General features: G+C 30.2%; 1 protein-coding gene across 1 annotated transcript; it reads right to left on the minus strand.

Moving 5' to 3' along the window:
* Positions 1 to 8637: 8637 nt before the first annotated feature.
* On the minus strand, positions 8638 to 21600 carry LOC122499997. Its single transcript, XM_043608636.1, has 11 exons — positions 21004 to 21600; positions 18149 to 18305; positions 17764 to 17889; positions 17329 to 17483; positions 17139 to 17240; positions 14205 to 14265; positions 13792 to 14081; positions 13019 to 13138; positions 12443 to 12667; positions 11238 to 12330; positions 8638 to 8730 (listed from the first exon to the last, which is right to left on the minus strand). Exons 1-11 carry the CDS (start codon positions 21005 to 21007, stop codon positions 8688 to 8690), a joined length of 2376 nt encoding a protein of 791 aa, XP_043464571.1. The 5' UTR covers positions 21008 to 21600; the 3' UTR covers positions 8638 to 8687.
* Between the last annotated feature and the right edge of the window lie 1045 nt (positions 21601 to 22645).

Below are 22645 nucleotides of genomic sequence, written 5' to 3' on the forward strand. Positions count from 1 at the left end.
GCAATAGAAAAGCCGATTTTTAAAATAAAACCTTTTAAAAATTCATGCATGAAGTTTACTCAAGGGTCTTGGGATTGACACAAATCTCCTTAGGACTCAGATCAGTTAGGGTCTGGCTATCACTCTTCTTTGACTACCCAACATTTCCTGTCTATTATTTGAAATATCTTAGAGATCCAGATAGTCAAATAGTTGCAAATTTATCTCCTTTTGAGAAGGACGCTTTACTTACTGATTTAATACTAGAAACCCACCCTACAAAATTTCTGAACCTTCAGACACTTACTCCACAAGAAAAGGAAGAAAACATTTTAAAACTAGGAACTACATTTAATAAAGATGAGGTTAAAATCTGTTATGTTCATATACCTTTGTTTGTTCAAATCATTTGTGAATCTAGACCACTTTCGATTGTATAAAAAAATGTATTAGAATTTTCAATTTTGTTCTGGGTGCATCTATCTCACGTTTAATGTTTAATGATGAATTTTACATGAAAACAAATTTAATTCTCAGTTCGGTTCCAAAACTTTTGACTCTTCTTTACTATTTTTTACGAGAAAACCATGATTTACCTAAGGTCAAAGCGACTTATTGTCTTGTAAATTACACTGGGATCACTATGTATAAATTCATTTCAGATTGCCTCCTTGGTCAAACAAGAACATTGTCACATTCTGATCTAACCATCAGTAAAGAAACAGCTCAATTTTCCGCTCATCTTAGTGAATTGCAAACTACTTACGAAACACATTGGTCTTATTTGGGATTCTTACAACCAAATGTTCTACCAGAAGATGGAACTAATATGATTTGATTCTTTAGGTTTGACATCAGCCTTAAAGTTTCAACATTTAATATGAACAGAAATAATTATAATGCAAATTATCGTCCACGTCAGCAGTTTGACGCAAGTTTTGTACATGAGGAAGACGTCGACATCGCTAAGCGTAAACTCCGCAAGCAAGTGCAAGAATTGCCAGCTCAACCAGGCAAACAACCCTTTTCAACAGGAAGAAGAGGTAATCGTATGTCCTACAACGACAGACGAATGGAAGCACATAGAGTAAAAAACTGTCGTCAGGGGAATGACACAGTTCAATCCTACAACTTAAAGTAGCAATTACTCAATGAGTTAAATTATGCAATAAAAGGAGAACATACACAACTCATAGAGAGAAGTGTTGCTATTAAAATGGAAGAACGAGTAGCGATAAAGAGGTATATTATGAATTTACGCGATGAAATTAGCATACAGGTTCAACCCTTAAGACCTAAATCTTTCCCAGAAGCCTAACAACTTGCGCTTGAAGCTGAAGCATGGCATCGTGAGAGATTATGAAATAGAGTCACTGTCAATAATAATACTGGTAATAATGTTGCCTCAATAGAACACTATTTCTTCTTAAAAATTAATCAAAATGAAGGACATCAATAATCTTCGTCTGAGCCGTCCTATTCTTCATCAACTCACAATGAAGATGTTTATATGAATAGAAGTAATTTAGATATTCCTAATCCACAAAAAGATGAAAGCATCAAAGAGCCTTTTTTAGCTCAGAATCATAAGAAGGGTGAACTTGACAAACCTTTTTTAGAATTAATGGAAAAATTAGACAGACTTAATATGGATTGTAATGATATTAAAGCCATGTATAGTATTCAACAAAGCAGAGAATTGGACAGGAATGACCCATGGTTTGGAAATTTTAATTGTCCTCACCTTCCCAAAACACCACCTCCTGAAATTTTAATCCCTTATTTCCTTCATCCTAACGGGCTGTCTACAACTAGTGCCTATCGTATAGCGGAGTGGTTATTTGGATTACCTGAATCTCGTTGCCCCTATGAACTTATGACATCAATTCAACGATGGATTCGTATAGGAGGAGAGAAAAGATACTATGTAGATGAGGCTTGAAGTGTTAGCAAACTCGATTACGTTTTCACTTAAAGCTAATCAGGAATACCGAAGTACATTTTATTATGCAAAAGATGACACTGAATCTTGGAAGCTCACAGTTCAAACCTACAACTTAAAGTAGCAATTACTCAATGAGTTAAATTATACAATATAAGGAGAACATACATAAGGCATGGAGAGAAGTGTTGCTATTAAAATGGAAGAACGAGTAACGATAAAGAGGTATATTATGAATTTACGCGATGAAATTAGCATACACTGTTACAAGGCATGTAACTGTGCGCGTTGCCACCGAGTGCCTTGATCACGCATCCCGGTCTCACGCACTCTTTCCCCCTCACTCTCACGCTGCAGTGTTTCTCGTGGTAGAAAAATCAATACTCGTTCTCACCTCACTGCTTGAATTCTGAACCATGTCAGATGACAAGCAAATTGGCAAGGATCCCACTCACAAACAGGAAAATCTCACCAAGGAAAATCCCGAAATGATAAGTCTCGACAAGGAAACTCTCTACAAGGAAAAATCTTCCAAGGCAAAACCATCAGCTCCCTCACCACTCAACCAACACGTGGAATCGAAGATTTTCGTCAAGGTCCCTTCAAGACACAATTCGGTTAGTTCTCAACAAACGGAAGGCGAGGTGGATTCTCAGAGCGAATCTGTTCGAAGATCACCAGCCAAGGTCGAACTCAAAATCGCCACGCAGCAGACAAGGCTTAAGATCGTCGAGAAAAATTTCGAGGATTTACAAAGGGGACTTTTCGTCGACAGTACGGAGTTTTTGGAATTAAAAACTCAAATTCTCGAGAGGTACTACGAGGAATTTGCTGTTGTTTTTCTCAAATCCTCGGAACCTAATCAAGAATCAAAAGTTACATTTGTTTGTGCCAAAACCAAGGTCGCTCCTCTCAAACGTCTCACCATTCCAACGTTGGAACTCTCAGCGGCCCAACTTTTGGCACGACTTGTGGCTTATGTTCAGCGGACTCTGGAATTATCTGAAGCTTCAGTGTTCCTTTGGACGGACTCATCGGTAGCGCTCACATGGATCAACAGCCATCCCTCAAGATGGAAGGAATATGTACGCAACAGGGTATCTTCAATCGTACAACTCAAAGTAGCAATCACTCAATAAGTTAAATTATGCAAGACAAGGAGAACATACACAACGCATAGAGAGAAGTGTTGCTATTAAAATGGAAGAACGAGTAGCGATAAAGAGGTATATTATGAATTTAAGCGATGAAATTAGCATACAGGTTCAACCCTTAAGACCTAAATCCCTTAAGACTAAAGAATGCATCTGCCACGTTTTAGCGAATGATGGATAACGCCCTACGCGGAGTAATTGGTAAAATTTGTTTCGCATATTTCGAGGATATTATAGTCTTTGGATCTACCATTCAAGAACATAACACTAATCTTGTAACAGTTTTTGAAAGACTCGGAAAAACCTGGCTTAAAATAACAACCAGACAAGTGTGAGTACTGTGACACGGCTATTTTAGCCGTACACAAAGTATTAATGTAGTCAATAGATTAAAAAGAAAAGTAACACCAGAACGAGAATCGAACCGTTTGGTTCCTTTTATTTTATTTATTATTATTTTTTAACAACACTTATGTTTACCTTAAATTCGTCACTTCTGACAAAGATTAATAATTTGTTGACATTCACCTGCAAACTCGTCACGTCGATGCTCAAAGTCTACATAATAATCTCGGAAATTAATCGTTCCTTTCTTTGGTTTTTATTGTTGAAAATCACGAGAGTAAGACTCTCGTCAACTCCTTACTCAACGTCACGGAAAGACGGAACTTGAAGTCATCGTGGGAAGCGCTTTCTGACATATATAGTTGGAAGAGATTCCCGATTATTCAAGAGTGCCAGGAAGACGAATTCTTTAACTGCGAGGAGTCACCTGTCAAAACATTGGGTTCGGACATATTGGATCGGTGGCGTTTACGTCGATTCGTGCGCAGCGCTCGTGTGGCGCCGCGTAGAACTAATTACCGACCGCAGAGTGACATTACCGACGAGTGATAATTAACCAACAAACTTTAAATTAATAATTCCTCTGGGACTCACCAGGAAAAAACAAAGCGCACGTGCAGCGACGCGTTCGTTGCAGACAAGTCAGCCATTTTTATTCGCATTCTCGTTCTGGCTGTCAAACAGTGTGCGTCAAGATTGTGATAAAATTAAATAAAATTAAATAAAAGACGTCGTCTTGACGGTGAGTCCCTGTCATATTAAAATGAGCTGTTCCTCCAATCAGTCTTAAGTTTGTAAATTATAAATATTAATAATATAAATAATTTAATATTAAAATTCGAGCCTTGTTTAGGTGACTTGCCGCTGACTAATGTTCAAAATTGTGATAAATTAATAAAAATAATCAATAGTAATTTTGTCGAATCAGTGTTCATCCTTACTCCTCCCCTCTCCGCGGTTATGAGTAATTTAACTAACGATAAATGAGCAGTTGGCAAAATATGTTAATCTCTTGGTTTGGTCATTCCGTGTCAAAATGGCCTGGCGCCATGGGCAATTCCATACTCAATGAATAATCAAAATAGATAACAGGTTTTATATTAACCAAATTTAATCTCTTTGTTTCTAAATTAAAAAGTAGGGAAAATAATAATTCCAAATTAAAAATTAAATATAATAATCTTCGTCTTCTTTCATTCATTTATTCTGTCCAGAGCGTGTACATTCTGTCCATAGTGAGAGAGAAAGAGAGGGAAGCATCGCCTGTTTGATAGCGGAAGGAAAAGTGGGGAATTTTACTTTCAAGCCAAAATACGAAATGGGCGTCTTATTTCCTTATTGGATAAATATGATCCGTTTTATTCATAAAAGTATAGGTTGAAATTGCGCAAAGAATTTTCTTATTTTAGACGTTAATGGGTTAATCATTAAAATAAAATTGTAATATTAGGGGAGAGTGGGGCAAACCGGCTAGATGTCAATATCACCGAAATAACTAAATTGTCAAAAGTGTTGTTAAGAATGGGGTTCACTATACGTAATGCTAATCTCAGATGGCAGCATCATAGCAAGATTTTTCTAGCGCTTAATTTTTGATTTCGCGAAAAGTCATATTTGTTTTACAAACAAATAAACGAAGTACATAAATACTTTTTGTGGAATTGTGATAAGTTAAAAATTGAATAACTTGAGCGAGGAATTTGTGTCACAGGAAAAAAGACGGTTTTGCAAGTCACAGTATCGTAAAAGTATAGATAAAAAAATTTAGGTTATGTTGCCTGTCATTAAAAATATTATATAATATTGAAAAAATGGTCGGGAATTATTTTCCTTATTCAATTAAAAAAGGAAAACAATTTCCGACCATTTAGATAAAAGTGACAGTGTTTTAATCATGTGTCCACAAGTATTCAAAGCACTCGAACTTTTATGCGAATGGTCATGTTTCTCTAAAAAGACGAAGTTCTGAAAAGGAATCCCTCTAATAATTAAAACTAATTTACTCTTTGCAGGCGGATCTGAAGCAGGAACCGAAAATTGAAACTCGAGGAGCAGTGAAACGGAAGTTTTTCTCAGCAGGGAAAAAGGTAATTGTAATTACAAATAGCTCCGACCATTTAGATGAAAGTGACAGTGTTTGAATCATGTGTTCACAAGTATTCAAAGCACTCAAACTTTTAAGCAAATGGTCGGGAATTACTTTCCTTTTTCAATTGAAAAAGGAAAACAATTTCCGAGCATTTAGATAAAAGTGACAGTGTTTTAATCATGTGTCCACAAGTATTCAAAGCACTCGAACTTTTATGCGAATGGTCATGTTTCTCTAAAAAGACGAAGTTCTGAAAAGGAATCCCTCTAATAATTAAAACTAATTTTCTCTTTGCAGGCGGATCTGAAGCAGGAACCGAAAATTGAAACTCGAGGAGCAGTGAAACGAAAGTTTTTCTCAGCAGGGAAAAAGGTAATTGTAATTATAAATAGCTCCGACCATTTAGATGAAAGTGACAGTGTTTGAATCATGTGTTCACAAGTATTCAAAGCACTCAAACTTTTATGCAAATGGTCGGGAATTACTTTCCTTTTTCAATTGAAAAAGGAAAACAATTTCCGACCATTTAGATAAAAGTGACAGTGTTTTAATCATGTGTCCACAAGTATTCAAAGCACTCGAACTTTTATGCGAATGGTCATGTTTCTCTAAAAAGACGAAGTTCTGAAAAGGAATCCCTCTAATAATTAAAACTAATTTACTCTTTGCAGGCGGATCTGAAGCAGGAACCCAAAATCGAAACTATAGCTCGAAGTGCAGTGAAACAAAATCATTTGTCAGCAGGAAAAAAGGTAATTGTAATTATAAATAGCTCCGACCGTTTATATAAAAGTGACAGTGTTTGAATCATGTGTTCACAAGTATTCAAAGCACTCGAACTTAAAAAAGTTTTTCGCAATATAAAACCTGTTACAGTACATAAGACCTGAACTTGAATGTCTTGGACTTGTGATAACCTCCGATGGAGTAAAGCCGAACACTAATAAAATTCAAGCAGAACGTGAATTTAAGACACCAAGGACTGTTACGAAAGTTAAAAGTTTTCTTGGACTATCTGGATATTATAGAAAACTTATTCATAACTATAGCACTATTGCTAAACCCTTAACCGAATTAACAAAAAAAGGAATCAAATTTGAATGGAATATCAATTGTGATAACGCTTTTGAAGAATTAAAGAATTTATTATGTACAGCTCCTGTCCTAAGATATCCAGATTTTTCAAAAGAATTCACACTTACCACGGACGCTTCTAATGTAGGACTCGGAGCCATACTATCACAAGATGGTCATCCTTGTTGTTATATCTCGCGAACTCTTAATGGACGAGAATTGAATTACACCACTTCAGAGAAAGAACTTCTTGCCATAGTATGGACAGTAAAAAGGCTTAGGCAATATTTACTGGGAAAGAAATTCAAAATCCTTACCGACCATCAAGCATCAAAATGGTTATTTAATGTTAAAGATCCTTCATCTAAACTCATGAGGTGGAGATTAAGGTTGGAGGAATTTGAAAATGAAATCGAGTATAAAAAGGGTTCGGAAAATCAAGCTACAGATGCACTATCTCGCGTTTTCCCTATTGAAGATCTGTCATCGAGTGATTTAGAAAAGCAGATTGCCGACCTAGAAGTGATTTATGAACATGGACTAATATAAAAAATAACATCATCAAGTACGTGAAAGCCAGTGAAGTTTGCCAAACGCAAAAATTGACCCGTGTTTAAAGGAAGGTCGAAGGAGTTATACCTGTCACTCTAACGAAAATTTGTCATTTATCGAACTTCCAAGTAAAGGAACTTGTTTGTATACCTTTATACGCCGAAAATCAATATATTTTAGTTCCAGAAGTTCCAATAGAAATTAGTAGTATTTGCGAAGCTGTGCCAGAAACAATTAAAATCAGTTCTGCCACTCATATAGCAGGTAGCAATTGTATGTTACAGACACGCAAATCAGTTTTAAAATTAGCAGGATCATTGTCTATAAAAAATTAATTTTATAAGAAAAATATATCGTCACCCATGAATGTTACCGAATTAGAAATGTTAAACAACAAATTACCATTTATTCAAGAATCACTAACACATGATAAAATGAAAGAACTTAGGACAACTTTGGACAACATAGAATCATCGATTCAGAAAGTAAAAAACGATAGGCGTAAACATTCGTGGATAGAAACCGGCAGCGATATATTGCAATATGTATGATATACATCAATAGGCATTGTACTTATTTATAGTAGCTATCGTCTAGGTATCTTCAAATGTCTATCTTCATTTTTTCCTAGAAATTTATGTATTAATTTATTATGCGTAAGAACCAATGTAAATTCAGTACCACAAACCTATGTTACACCAACTGCTCCTATGTAAATCGAATACATCGCTATTCCAGATGCAAAAACAATAAAATCAAGAAATCTCAAATTGATCCTCCAATTCGATTGTTATTGAATTCTTCAAATTCAGCCAACGAATGGACTTGCACGACGACTTTCAGCGCCTTTTTCTATCGGACAAGGAGGAGGAGGAGGAAAACGTGTTCCCCTCCAATGTATTTCAAACATATCTAGGGAAGAATTACGCAAGAGATTATATGAACGCGTGGCAGGAATTGACAAGTACTGGCCAGAATCAACCGGATTTGGAAAAGGAGGGGATGGATGCGTGCGGGGGTGGGAGAAGAAGCCAAACCCGTTGTATGTGGAGACAAAAAGAAGAAACGCAACAAAGGAGGACATCAGTTCCTCGTCAGAGTTGTGTAGACAAAGACTTCTGGATAGAAGCCAGATCGTATTTCATTAACAAATTCAGAACATGACGGAGTGTTAAAGAATGAAGTTTTTGAGGCGTTTTCTGAGGTTATAAATATTACGATGTATTAGGAATGATACGATGACAGATTGAACAATGTCGAATGTTGTAGAGTGATAATGAGTTTATTAATCGAATTCGAATCCAGAAGATTCAAAAAAGTTCATATTGACGAGAGAACGCCTAAGTTAAAGTATCGATTGAATACGAGCGCTATTATTAAGCACATTTTTATTAATTAATTTAATAATTTCAAACAGTCAATTTTGTTTAAAATATTTATCATAAGGTTTATGTCTTTTCCATTATCATTTAATGAAATTGCTTTCACAGTCTAGCTCTTGAAAAGTTTTGGCCTTTCATTCCACTTTCACCAAATTGAATTCAGTAAAATATCAGGAATAAAGTTTCTCCGTGTAGCTTCTCACGTTTGCAAACCTGTGTAGTAAATTGCAAATTTACATTTTTAATTTAGTTAAAAAATGTTCTATTTAATAAAACTTCTGTTAAGAGTGGAATATTCTATACTATGCTCTATCAGTGGGTTTGGAAGACACTGCAATCTTTGTTCAAGTTAAATTACTATTTTAAAATATTTATGGGACGCAAAATTTCATTGTTGCTCGAATTTTCGACAGAGCGTCTAAATCTTTCACACACTATAAATTACATTCTATCGTATCAAACAATAAAATTGTACAAAAATTACTTACTACGTACTGCCAAATCTTCAGATTTTGGCACTTTCTCAATATTTACATCTACTAAGTTTAAAATAATAAAAAAATTAAATTTATTTTTTTATACAAATTATTCAACAAAATTACTAGTTTCTATTCTGATTGAAGTGAAAAACTAAAGAAAAACGGATCCTTTAAATTTTGATACGATCCTTATTTTAGTTCGATAAATAAAAATAACTAGATTTAAATGTATTTGAATTCATTTGGATTCATATTTTTTTGCATTCAAAATGAATTATGGAAGATTTAAAACTTTCGGATAATAAGGAATTTAGAATTATATGCTTTCATTTTGCAGTTACTAATAGTTTTAAACAGTTACTAATTTTCCATACACGTACCCCTTGAATAGTGCAGGGCATTAAATATTGATTTAAATCTATTTATTTCTCGCGTTATTTTTATTTATGGATGTCGAACAAAAACTAAAAGTGCATAAAACAGGGCTCGAACTAGTGAAAGTATTTCAAAATACGGACTTTACAGAACAAAAATTAAAAATTACGGACCGAGTGATAAAATTATAATTTCATATTATAAGAAAATTTTTACTGTAACTTCTCCAAAATTATTTTCATCACTTCAATTCAATTATTATTTCATACAATTTTCAACTAAAATTCTCCTATAAATCCAATATTTTTAATAATTTTTGAAAAAGTTCTTTGAGAATTTTCAAATTCATTTGTCTACAATTCAATTTTACAAAATTTCAATTATTCCGAAATTCTTAAATTAAATATTTATATATTAGAAAATAAAAACTAAATAATTTAAAAAAAATTTCCAAGTAAACTTTTTGAAAAATAAATTCTACAGAATTGTTAGTTAAAAATATTAAGAATTCAGTTTCTCAAAGATTTTAATTTGAAACCCTTTTAAAATTCAATTATTTCTAAAAATTCGCGCTGTATTACTTTTAATCTACAATTATAATTTTTAAAATTTCAACTAAACTTCATTTTTAAATCAATTTTTATTAGAAAATTCTATTAGAATTCAATTATTTAAGTACAATAAAAAATTGATTGAATTCTCATAAAGAATTTTACCAACAAAATTTTTAAATAATTGAATTCTTTCGACGAATTATAATAAAATTTTTAAGAATAATTACACTTTTTAAGGAATTTGATTAAAATTGCATTACAAAAGAAATTGAAATTCTGCTATGAGTTTTATTATTTATGAAAATAATTGAATTCCTAAAAAGAATTTTATTATTTATTAAAATAATTGATTTATTGCAAAGAAATTTATAAAAAATTTGTAAATAATTTAATTTCTGTGAAATTTTTATTATTTTATGAAAATAAATAAATGTTTGCGTAGAATTTTATTAAATTTTTTTAAATAATTGAATTTTCTTGGAAAATTTTTGAAAATAATTGAAATTTTACCAAGAATTTTAGTAAAATTTTTTAAGACTGGAAGATCGCAGATTAAAAATAATAATTAAATAAGTAATAATTTTAAAAAATTCAATTAAACTTTTTGAAAAATATTAATTGTACAAAATTGATAGTTAAAAAAAATTCAAATTTTCAAAACTTAATTTAAAATCTTTTCAAAATTCAATTATTTCTAAAAATTCATGCTTTAATTTAATGCATTTAATATTCAATTATTATCTCAAATTTTAACTAAAATTAATTTTTTAATCAATTTTTATTAGAATTCAATTATTCAAATACAAAAATAAATAATTTATTGAATAATTAAATGTTTTTTTTAAATTCAATTCTCATAAAAAATGTTATCAACAAATTTTTAAATAATTGAATTCTTTTCGTCCGTTTTCAATCAAATTTATTTTACGGACCTTTTTTCAAAGAAATTGACTCTTTCGGACTTGAAGCAAGTTTACTGACAATGAGCTTTACGGGATTTACAGACCTAGTTCGAGCCCTGATGAAAGAAATATTTGATCTGGAAGTCGTAGGAGCCTTGAAGCTTCTAATATAATGAATTCCGATTCATATTTAGTAATATTTGAAATATCACTCTTCATTTTAATAAATTGGCAAAAATGTAAACTGGTGTGATATTTTTTCCTATTTACGTATCAAATCGCAGTATGAGAATAGAATATCAGTCATGGAAGTTGATAAAAATATTTTGTTTCTTGAATAAGTTTTGGTTCGATTTGCACAGTCCCGATGGAAAATAGAAAGATAAATATTTGTCTAAACCTGAACGTACTGATCGTCGTCAGTATCGCCATTGTGAGTTTGCTCCGAATTGTAATTCGGATCGATTTTCTCGTAATCGGGATCAGTTTTCTTGTTCTTGTTGACCTTCTCGTAGCCACCGCTGGTGGAATTGTCGGCCGCATAATTGTTGAGTTGCTCATAGGGAGGGTCGACATTCTGAGGCATAGTCACGTACTTGACACTCTCGTAGTTCGGGTCGTTGTGTTGAACGGACTCGTAGTTGGGGTCGCCGTCGCTGTCTCCAGGGCGGCAGACGGACGCGTAATTCGGTTCGTGGGGCATGCTCTCGTAATTCGGCTCGGAGTCCGTGTCCTGGTCCAGGTCGACTCTCTTCGGCAGCCTCACTCTCTCGTAGCCCGGATCTTCGCTGCTCGCGTTGCTCACTTGTCGATGCTTGAAAGGCATCGAGTAAATGGGCAGAGTCTCTTCCCTGCTTGCACTGGTGCTCGGGTAATCTTCACTCTTCGGAGCTTCATTGTACTGTGGTCTCAGCATTTCGTAATTAGGATCGCTCGATGCTTGATCGCTCCTCAAATTCAAATTCGATTTGTGGTTCGAATTGACAAACTCGTAGCCGTGATCACCCTCTGAATTCGCAGCCGAATTGTTGGCGTCAACTGGTCTCGGAATTCGCGTGCCCTCGTCCTTCGAAACTCGTCCTTCCGAATTGTGATTCGCTTCAGTGCTGAAATGGTGGTAATAGTTGTCCTGCTCGCGCTTTTGAATCTCCACCGACTCGTGACTAGACCAAGAAGCTCGACTCACTTCGATGAGGCTGAGCTTCCTTCTTGGAACGGACAGATCCGCATTTGCAACGGTTGCATTTATGGCGACGACAAAGTCTGAATGCACTTCCTCAGTCTCGCGCTTTCTCTTAATTACCTTAGCGTACATGTCTTCTAAAGACTTACCGGAACCGATGCTGGCTCTTAAACGATCGTCCCTTTTGTCTCGTTTCTCTGGCTGAGCGTAAACGTCCACAAGTCCCTCAGGCGGCGGTGGCAATGGAGAATTCGCCTGGCGCTTCTCAGGCTTTGGCGAACTTGGATTCACTATTGAACTCGTAGCACTTGAAGACGATGCTAAACAAATCAAATCTTCAATTCTTATTTCTTTTTCAAATAAAATTTAATACCAATTAAAAAATATGAAACAAATGATGATTTTGGAAAGTAAGAAATGTTTGAATTGTACCTTGTCTTGAGTGAGCATGGGCCACGTGACGTAAGCTGTCAACACTAGGAGGCTGAGGAGCAGACAAGTGTAAATCCTCCAACCGCGATGGCGGTGGTGCGGACGCAACGGATTCATTTTGCACAACTCTAACAACCTCACTGACAGCTGGTTGAATTTGTGCATAAGTTTCACTTCCACTTGTATATACTTTTTCTTGTTCATCGATAGCAGCATACATTTCATCTATTTTTATGAATAATTGTTTTTTCATTAATTAATTATTAATTTATATATGAGGCGTTATTTCTCAAACGACCCAGCCAAAAATCGAAAGTTTTGGAATTGATACTTTGGAAAATTAGTCCCGGATTAAAAAAAAAATTATTTGCAATTGTTTAAACAAATTAAAAAAATTTTCTTTTACCAACGTAACATGAAAGAGGAATTTTTTGAAGGGAGGTATCGAAATAAAATAATTTTAAAACAATTGTAAATAAGAAAAATTTCTAAAGAAAAACGTTTTGCACTAACTTGTTATGATTAAGATTTATGTTCTTTCTATTATTTATAATAAGAAAATTTGACAAAATATACCTGAATCATCAGAAACAGTTGCATAATGTGAATCCATCAATGACCTCGAAGGCTGTCTCTGTTTTGTTTCAGCTATTATATTAGCCAATGGCTCTCTAACACTTATGCTTGTGTATCCCTCTGAAAATAAATTCAACAAATTTTCAACCCACTTTTGCGAAAAGTCATTTTTGCGAATTGTCATTTATGCAAATCGTTCTTGTTCTGAAATGTCATTTTTTCGAATTGTCATTTTTACGAAATGTCACTTTTATGAATCGCCATTTTTACAAATTGTCACTTTTGCGAAAAGTTATTTTTTCGAATTGTGATTTTTACGAAATGACAATTCGCAACAGTGACATTTCGTAAAAATGACAATTAGAAAAAATGAATTTTCGCAAAAGTGACAATTCGTAAAAATGTCGATTCACAAAAGTGACATTTCGTAAAAATGACAACTTGAAAAAAATGACATTTCGGAACAATAACGATTAGTAAAAATGACAATTCGTAAAAATGATATTTCGCAAAAATGACTTTTTGCAAAAGTGGCAATTCGTAAAAATGGCGTTTCGCAAAAGTGACATTTCGTTAAAATAACAGTTCGGATAAACGAAATTCGGTAAAATGACAGTTCGATCAAATGACATTTGGGGAATAATCATGCGCCTCTTCTTTTAATTATATTATATAATTATATTATTACTAGGTTTTTATATAATAGGGAGATAAACAAAATTTTTTGGATAAAAGGGTTAAAAGAAGTGACTTACATAATTACAATTACTTACTAGAATCTTGAGAATCCCCACTGAAATGTTGTTGAGGATTACTGTGCTGTGCCTGCGGTGGATGAGGCAGAGGAATTAAAAGAGGGGGCGTCATGTAAGGTAGGTCTTGATTCGCTTGAACTTCACCGGATATGGCATTAGCAGCTTGAATGTCGGGCACTATTTCAGTTGACAGAAGTGAACTGTGCGATGACGACCTGCGAGTTCTCGGGGGTGCCACTGGGTTCGCATTCGACTGGCTGACAGAAGTTGTTGGCGAAGAACTGTCTATGCCCTGACTAGCATTATTTCTGTAAACAATTTTCATCTAAATTAACTTGTCATTTGCAAAAAGAATTTATCTATGACGAAATAAATAGAAAATTAACATTAATTTTCATTAAATAAGAATCTGTAACTGTGTTCAAAAATACCTTATGAGTTGGCTGGCCTCAGTCTTCTCGATGTTTTGAACTTGTGCATAAGGATGTTCGTCTACAAAAAAAACAAGGTTTATTATTAAATAACTGAAAACAATATTAACGGAAGTTTTAAAACCTATTTGAAAACTACAAAAAATACTCAACAGAAGATTCGTTTTTAAAAATAGGTATTAAATTACTAAATTCAAATTTTTTATTTACAAATGAATTTTTCAGGGTTGCCACAAAAAATTAATTTTGTTTTTCCCTGATTCCCAGACAAAATTTTGACTTTTTCCCTGAAAGAATATTATGATTTACTCTAAAAATTATTACACATTCAGAAAAATGTTCTAATACTTTTATTTACGAATTTCTTTAATTGGAAAATTATTCAAAAACATCAATAACTTCTTTTTTTTAAATAAATATTTAATCACTATTATTTTTCCACAGGAATTGAGATTTTTAAAAAATTCAAATTTAAACCTTTTGAAATTCAATAACTTTTAAGGATATTATTATAAAACATGAAGATACCGATCACTCCGAGTCTTCGACTCGGACTAATCGCTATCTTTATGTTTTATAATAATTTAAACTTTTATAAAATTTTTAAAAAAATAAATTTACAAAAATTTTAATAAAATCCTTTGCAAGAATTCAATTATTTTTATAAGTGATACAATTTTTTACATCAGTTAAATTATTTAAAAAATATAATAAAATTCGTTGTAAGAATTCAATTATTATCATAAATAATAAAATTTTTCCTAGGATTTAAATTATTTTTAATACAATTTTAAATTAATTCTTCGATAAATGTAATTATTTTCAAACATTTTTTGCATGAATTCAATTAAATTTCACAAATATTGAAATTAGTTGGGATATAGTTTTCAATTTTTGTAATGACTATCAAATACACGATTAAAAATTAAAATTTTTTAATTCTTTAAAAAAAATACTTGAGATTTCGTTAAAAACTTGTAAAAATACAGAAATTATGCAAATTTTTTAATAAAATTTTGAAATAATCTATTTAGAAATCGTAACTAACAAAAAGAAATTATAAGTATTTTTTCGTAAAGATATTTAAAATTTTTAAAAAAAATTATTTTATAAATATATTAATTTTGGAAATTTTGGTATAAAAATGTTGTAAATTATTATTTTTTTAAAAGAAGAACAGAATTTTGTTAAAAAATTGCTATAAGAAAAAGGAATCTTATCAATGATTTTGTAAACAGAATTGTGATTAAGAAACAGAAAATATACAAAATAGTTTTAATTCTCTAACTTCTTTAAAAATTATGGAATTTCAAGAAAATAAATATTAGAAATCATAACTTTTTAGAAAAACTTGCTTTAGAAATCAAAACTTGTTTAAAAAAACTCTATTTAGAAAACAGATTTTATTAGAAATCGCTTTTTTAGACGAAAAGGATTAGAAAATATTTTTTAGAAAAAGTGACCAACTGCCGTTGAAATTCATCGCTGAAATTCAAATATTTTAAAAATCTAACTATTTTAATAAAATTCCTCAAAAGAATTCAATTATTTTTAAAAAATGTAATAAAATTCATTGTAAGAATTTACTTATTTTCATAAATAATAACATTCTTCACAGGCTTTAAATTATTTTTAAAAAAGTGTAATCAAATTCGTTGATAGAATTCACTTATTTTCATAAATAACAATATTCTTCATAGAATTTTAATTATTTAAAAGAAATGTAATAAAATTCGTTGCAAGAATTAAATTATTTTCATAAATAATAATATTCTTCACAGGATTTCAATTATTAAAAAAAATGTAATAAAATTCTTTTTAGGAATTCAATTATTTTCATAAATAATAGTATTCTTCACTGAATATCTATTATTTTTAGTATAATTTAAAGTAAATTGTTTGAAAAAAGTAATTAATTTCAAAAATTTTATTACAATTTTGGAAGAAATAAATGAACTATTATTCATTATTGTTAATAATTTTTGCAAAAGTTTCTAGAGAAGAATTTTTTAAATGCATTTATTTACAATTAAATTTTACGAAATTTTGATTATTCGGAAATTCTTCAATTAAATATTTAGAAAATAAAAACTTGAAATAATTACAAACAAAATTGAATTAAACTTTTTTAAAAATACAATTATTTCTATAAATTCAATGCTTTTAATATTCAATTCTTATCTAAAACTTTAACTGAAATTCATTTTTAAATTAATTTTTATTAGAAAATTCTGCTAAAATCGGATTATTTAAGTAGAAAAAAATAATAATTTAGTGAATAATTGAATGTTTCTTAAAATTGCATTCTCATAAATAATTTTATTTATAAATTTTTAAATAACTGAATTCTTTTGACGACTTTTAATAACATTTTTAAGAATTATATTTTTTGAGGAATTCGGTTAAAATTGTATTTTAAAAATAAATGAAATTTTATTGTGAGTTACTATTATTCATGAAAATAATTGAATCTCTATACAAAAATTGTATTATTTATGAAAAATAATTAAATTATTGCAAAGAAATTTATAAAAAAATTTGTAAATAGTTGTATTTTTGTGAAATTTTTATTATTTATGAAAATAATTGAATTTTAGAGAAGAATTTTATTATTTTTAAAGATAATTGAAATTTTGACGAGAATTTTTTTTAATTTTTGAATGAACATAATTGAATTTTTGCAAACATTTGTAACTTCTCTAAAATTTAATGTTTTTTAGTGTTTTTAACTAAAATTCTTCTATAAATCCATGATTTTTGAATAATTAATTAAATATATATATTAAAAAATTAAATAAAACTAATAATGAATCATGCAAATTAAATTTTTTCCAGAATTTTAATAAAAATCCCTGACTTTTCCCTGAATTCTCGAATTTCCCTGACCTGTGGCAACCCTGTTTTTGCAATTATTTGTAAAGTAAATAATTTTACCGTTATTGGTTTGAGGAGTTTTAAGTCTTGCGTATGAGTACATTGGATCTTCTTGAGAGCTCTGTTGAGATATACTTGAAGTTTCTCGTTCAGACTTTCTTTCTGTTGAAAAACAAATTATATGGTTACGATAATCAATTTATGAAAATATCATGAATTTCTTATTCAAGATTAGAAAATATAATTTTACCTTTATCCTGTACTGTGGCATAGAGCTCCAAATTATCAGCGATTGTTTCTGATGCCTCATAAATAACATCTTGAGGAGTGGATTCAATTCTACTCTCACTACTTGAGCTTTTATCTTTTGGAATGTCTGGAAGACTTCTATTTGCAGAAGTTGTTCTGTGCAGAAAATAATGCAAGTTTTTTTTATTAATACTACAGTCAAAGTTAAGTTTTACGAATAGCTATACATAAAATTTATCGAATTAGTCGATAAGAATTCAATTACTTTCGATTGAAAGAACTTATTTTTTTCTTTAAAATTTAATCAAGAGTTAATATAATAAGAGTGAATAAATTATATTATATTAATGAAGAATATAGAAAAACTTGTAGAAAAATTTAATAAAAATCTCAAGAAATGTGTTTATTTGGCTAACAAGGAAATAAAGCTAGAAACCTTTTGCTGCAATCCGTGTTATCCTGAGTAATAACTTGCGAGACGTCAGATGTCGGAAGTCTGTTGAAGCCCTCACTATCAGGATGCGTGATCGTTACCATACCAGGCAGTCCCAGAAACTCACTCCTGTTAGAAAAGAATTACCGTCGTCAATTTTAAAGAACAATATGATTTTAAGTCCTAAAATTGACCTCATCTAGTTTTAAGCATAAAAGTAAGCTACTTTTTATTTATTCTAATTGTAAGATGGAAACGGTTTCAGAAACTGGTTTTTATATACTTATTTACTTTTGTTTTCGATTATGTCTAAGTCTCTAAGTTTCATAAAAATCAAAGAATTTGATTTCGTAAACTTAAAGTATAAAAAAGGAAAGTTACCACTCACTTGTTATCATTGCGACGACAGCTACAAATACAAGCAACAATTAGTCCTACAAACGACAGCAACGTTCCTACGGAGATGACCCAGTAGTACCAGGTATTTTCATTAAAAATTGAATATACCATGTTGCTGTCTTCTTCTCTGTCCAGAGGGTTCAATTCTGTGAAAATAATCATTTCTGTTACAAACGAAATTACAGGGCTCGGATCGTCTTTAAGGCTCAAAAAAAGTCGCTTAAGTCGCATAAATTTACAACAAAAGTCACGAAAAGTCGCATGAAATCTTAGAAAAAACGACAAAAAGAAAACACAAAATTGTCAAAATTGTAAAAAAAATCACATTTTTAATATTTTTAATTTAATTTAATTTTAATTATTAATTAATAATTTTAATTTAATTTAATTTTTAATACATTAATATAAAAAAATCCGGAATAAAATTTTAAAAAATTTAATAAAATTCATAGCAAAATTTTAATTAGGTATTTTTAACATTTTTTTAAAAAAATTCTCTTTAAACTGTCAATTATTTTTATAAATAATAAAATTCTTCTCCGAAATTCAATTATTTGCAAAATTTTTAATAAAATTCTTGTCAAAATTTCAATTATTTTTATAAATAATAAAATTCATCCTAGAAATTCAATTATTTGCAAAGAATTTTAATAAAATTCTCATCAAAATTTTAATTATTTTAAGTCTTATAATATAAAATAATAAGTAAGAATATTGTTACTGTAACTTCTTCAAAACTATTTTCATAATTTCAATTCAATTATTATTTTCTAGAATTTTTAATTAAAATTCTTCTTTAAATCAATTATTATTCATAATTTTTGAAAAAGTTCATTGAGAATTTTTGTATCCATTTGTTTACAATTCAATTTTATAAAATTTCGATTATTCGGAAATTCTTCTATTAAATACACATTAGAAAATAAAAACTTCAAATAATTTTAAAAAAAATTAAATTAAACTTATTAAAAAGAATTAATTCAACAGAATTGTTAGTTAAAAGTAGAAAAAGTTAGATTTTCAAAGAAATTTAAATTTAAATCTTTTTCAAAATTCATAAACTAAAATGCTTTTAATATTCAATTATTTATCAGAAATTTTACTGCAATTCACTTTCAAATCCATTTTTAGTAGAAAATTCTACGAGAATTCAATTATTGATATAGGTACACAAATATATAATTTATTGAATAATTGACTCTGTTTCTTAAAATTGAATTCTCATAAAGAATATTTTCAACAAATTTTTAAATAATTGAATTCATTCGACGAATTTTGATGAAATTTTTAAGAATTACATTCTTTTGAGAAATTTATCGATTAAAACTGTATTAAAAATATTTGACATTCTACAATAAGTTTTATTATTTATAAAAATAAAATAAATAAATAAAATAAAATTATAAAATCTTTTGCAAGAATTGAATTATTTTCATAAATAGTAAAATGCTTTTTAAGAATTCTTTGTAATATTTAATTATTTTTAAAAACTTTTCGCAATTCAATGATTTTCTGTATCTACCAATTTCATAAAATTTCCAAACAGATTTCAATTATTTAAAAAAATGTTTGTAAAAATCTTCGTAAGAATTTTATTCTTTTCATGAATAATAAAATTCTTTTGAGGAATTCAATTATTTTTGAAAATTTTAATAACATTCTTTGCAACTATTCAATTATTTTCATAAATAATAAAATTCATCGTAGGATTTCAATTATTTTTAATACAAATTTACATGAATTGCTCAAAAAATGTAACTATTCTTAAAAATTTAATTTCAATTCCTCAAAAGAATCAATTATTTTAAAAAATATTTTTTTAAACTTCTTTTGAAATAATTCAATTATTCTTTTAGATTTTAATAAAATTATCTCAAGAATTCAATTATTTACATAAATAATTCTTCGAAAGAATTCAATTATTTACATAAATAATTCTTCGAAAAAATTAAATTATTTAATTATTTTCATAAATAACCATATTCATCATAAGAATTTAATTATTTTTAAAAGTAATAAATTTCTTCTTGGAAATTCTATTATTTTAAAAAATTCTTATAAAATCTTTCGCAAGAATTGAATTATTTTCATAAATAGTAGAATGCTTTTTAAGAATTCAATTATTTTCAAAAAAATTTAATAAAATGCCGCACAGACATTCAATTATTCTCAAAAATTTTAATAGAATTCTTTGTAAAATTTAATTATTTTTAAAAACTTTTCGCAATTCAATGATTTTCAATATCTACTATTTTCATAAAATTTCTAAACAGAATTCAATTATTTAAAAAAAATTTTGTAAACATCTTCGTAAGAATTCAATTCTTTTCATGAATAATAAAAATTTCTCAGGAAATCAATTATTTCAATTAGAATTTGCATAAAATTAGTCGAAAGAAATTATTTAAATTTTTTTATAAAATTCTTCGCAAGAATTAAATTATTTTGATAAATATTTAAATTCTTTCATGAATAATAAAATTCGTTGAATATTTTTGATGAAAATTAGGAAAAAGTCAGGAAAATAAAATATAGAATGGAATTTTTGTCAGTTTTGTAAAGTTTCTGAAACGAGTTTTTTTTGGTCGTCAAGTTTAATTTTTCGATAGCTACTTTTTTACACCCTTTTTTTAGTTTGAAAGCTACTTTTTGAAAATTAATTATCGAGGGCGAAGTCTGACAATATAAAAGCAGAAAACAGAGTAATAAATTCTTTTAAAACTTATGTTGAAATATATTGAATTGACTCAGTTACATTATTGTCAATTTAATTTGACAAATTGAATTAAATGGTTAATGACTAAAATTTTTATTAAAAAAATTCTAGTTTTGAAATCAACTTACCCATGAGTAGAACAGATCCTGGATCTGGATCTTGAGATATGGATATTGGACGACGTTCAAGTCATTTTAAAACTATAGTAACTCGAAGTTGATTAAAGTTTCAACTGATAATAAAATACCAGACAAGACGAAATTCTTATTTTTTACATTCCTTGTGCATTGTTGCACAGAAAAAATCAGTATGTTGTCAAGCTGTTGACACTTTTCTCTATAGTTTTTCACATACACGCTTTGCTAGCTACGCCCCTTAAACAAACCATGTAACTCACACCAAAGATCACATCTTTGAAGCAACTTTTTATTTTAATTTTATAGAACATCCAATTCTGACTTGTAATGTTTTTGATTGACTTTTGTAGTTTGTCACACGCCTACAATTATTAACGATACGTCAAATGTCACTTAACCTAACCTTCAGCAGAAAGTATACAAAGTGTGTATCGTGTGTATTCTTGAAATTTACAAACATGAGAACTTTTTAATCCCAGTCTTCACTAATAAAATATTTTACTGTATAATTGAAACAGTAGAAAATTACTGTTTACTTTTCATTTACAGTGCGAAATGAATGATTTTAACTTTATAAATGTTGTAACTCTTTTGGGTACAAACACAATAATCTCGGCTCTTGTTCACATTTTCACAATGAACACAATCGCCACGAAAACTAAGGGTGCAGTCCCATGACAGCGTTTTGCGTAGCGTCGTAATGGGAGAGAAAAAGACGCAAATATACGTTTGCTGCATTCTCTCTCATTACAACGCAACGCAAAACGCTGCCATGGGACTGCGGCCTAAGGCTGCGGTTACACCTGCAGGCAGGCTGCCTGCAGAGGTGTAAGGCTGCTTCTACAACAACTTTTTTTTTCATCGACACGAACAAAATGCACTGTTAAAGGCCAACGCAGAATAGATCTGTAACCGGAACCGCAATCGTAGCCGTAAGCGTAAGAATGAGTTAGAGAAGGATAAACAATATACCTATCCTTCCTTAACTCATTCTTACGGTTACGCTTACGATTGCGGTTCCGGTTACAGATCTATTCTGCGTTGGCCTTTAAACCATACAAAATGCATGGTTTTATGCATGCGCGCGCATGCAACCATGCGCGCGCATCGTTTTCACGCTCATGTCAATGAAAAAAAAGTTGTTGTAGAAGCAGCTTTAGGTTGAGTCCACAATAGGCACTTTTCTTAAGGTTGAGTCCACAATTGGCACTTTTCTTAAAGCGATGCATACCATCTACATCGATTTCTATTGTTCGAACAATGGAAATCGATGTAGAGGGTATGCATCGCTTTAAGAAAAGTGCCTATTGTGGACTCAACCTGAAGCGATGCATACCCTCTACATCGATTTCCATTGTTCAAACAATAGAAATCGATGTAAGGCCTGAGCAGAATAAAACGGAAAGCGAACGCAAGCATGAGATAAAAAAGGACAGAAGTTGGTCTGTCCTTTTCTATCGCATGCTTACGTTCACGTTACTTTTTTATTCTACGTTAGGCTGTAGATGGTATGCATCGCTTTAAGAAAAGTGCCTATTGTGGACTAAACCTTAGAGTGTCGTCTGTTTGTTTTCCCTCCAGCTATCTGACGTCACAACTCACAAGTGAAACAGATAGAAAAGGACACAAACAT

The sequence above is a fragment of the Leptopilina heterotoma genome, unplaced genomic scaffold, assembly GCF_015476425.1.
Source record: "Leptopilina heterotoma isolate Lh14 unplaced genomic scaffold, ASM1547642v1 Lhet_180, whole genome shotgun sequence".
NCBI classification, from domain to species: Eukaryota; Metazoa; Arthropoda; class Insecta; order Hymenoptera; family Figitidae; genus Leptopilina; species Leptopilina heterotoma.

What these genes read in the sequence shown, in the direction of transcription:
- LOC122499997 (XM_043608636.1), bottom strand. An exon ending in AACACGGATTGCAGCAAAAG is followed by an intron (nt 17,484 to 17,763) that starts GTTTCTAGCTTT and finishes TTTTCTGCACAG; the next exon opens with AACAACTTCTGCAAATAGAA. An exon ending in TGCCACAGTACAGGATAAAG is followed by an intron (nt 17,241 to 17,328) that starts GTAAAATTATAT and finishes GTTTTTCAACAG; the next exon opens with AAAGAAAGTCTGAACGAGAA.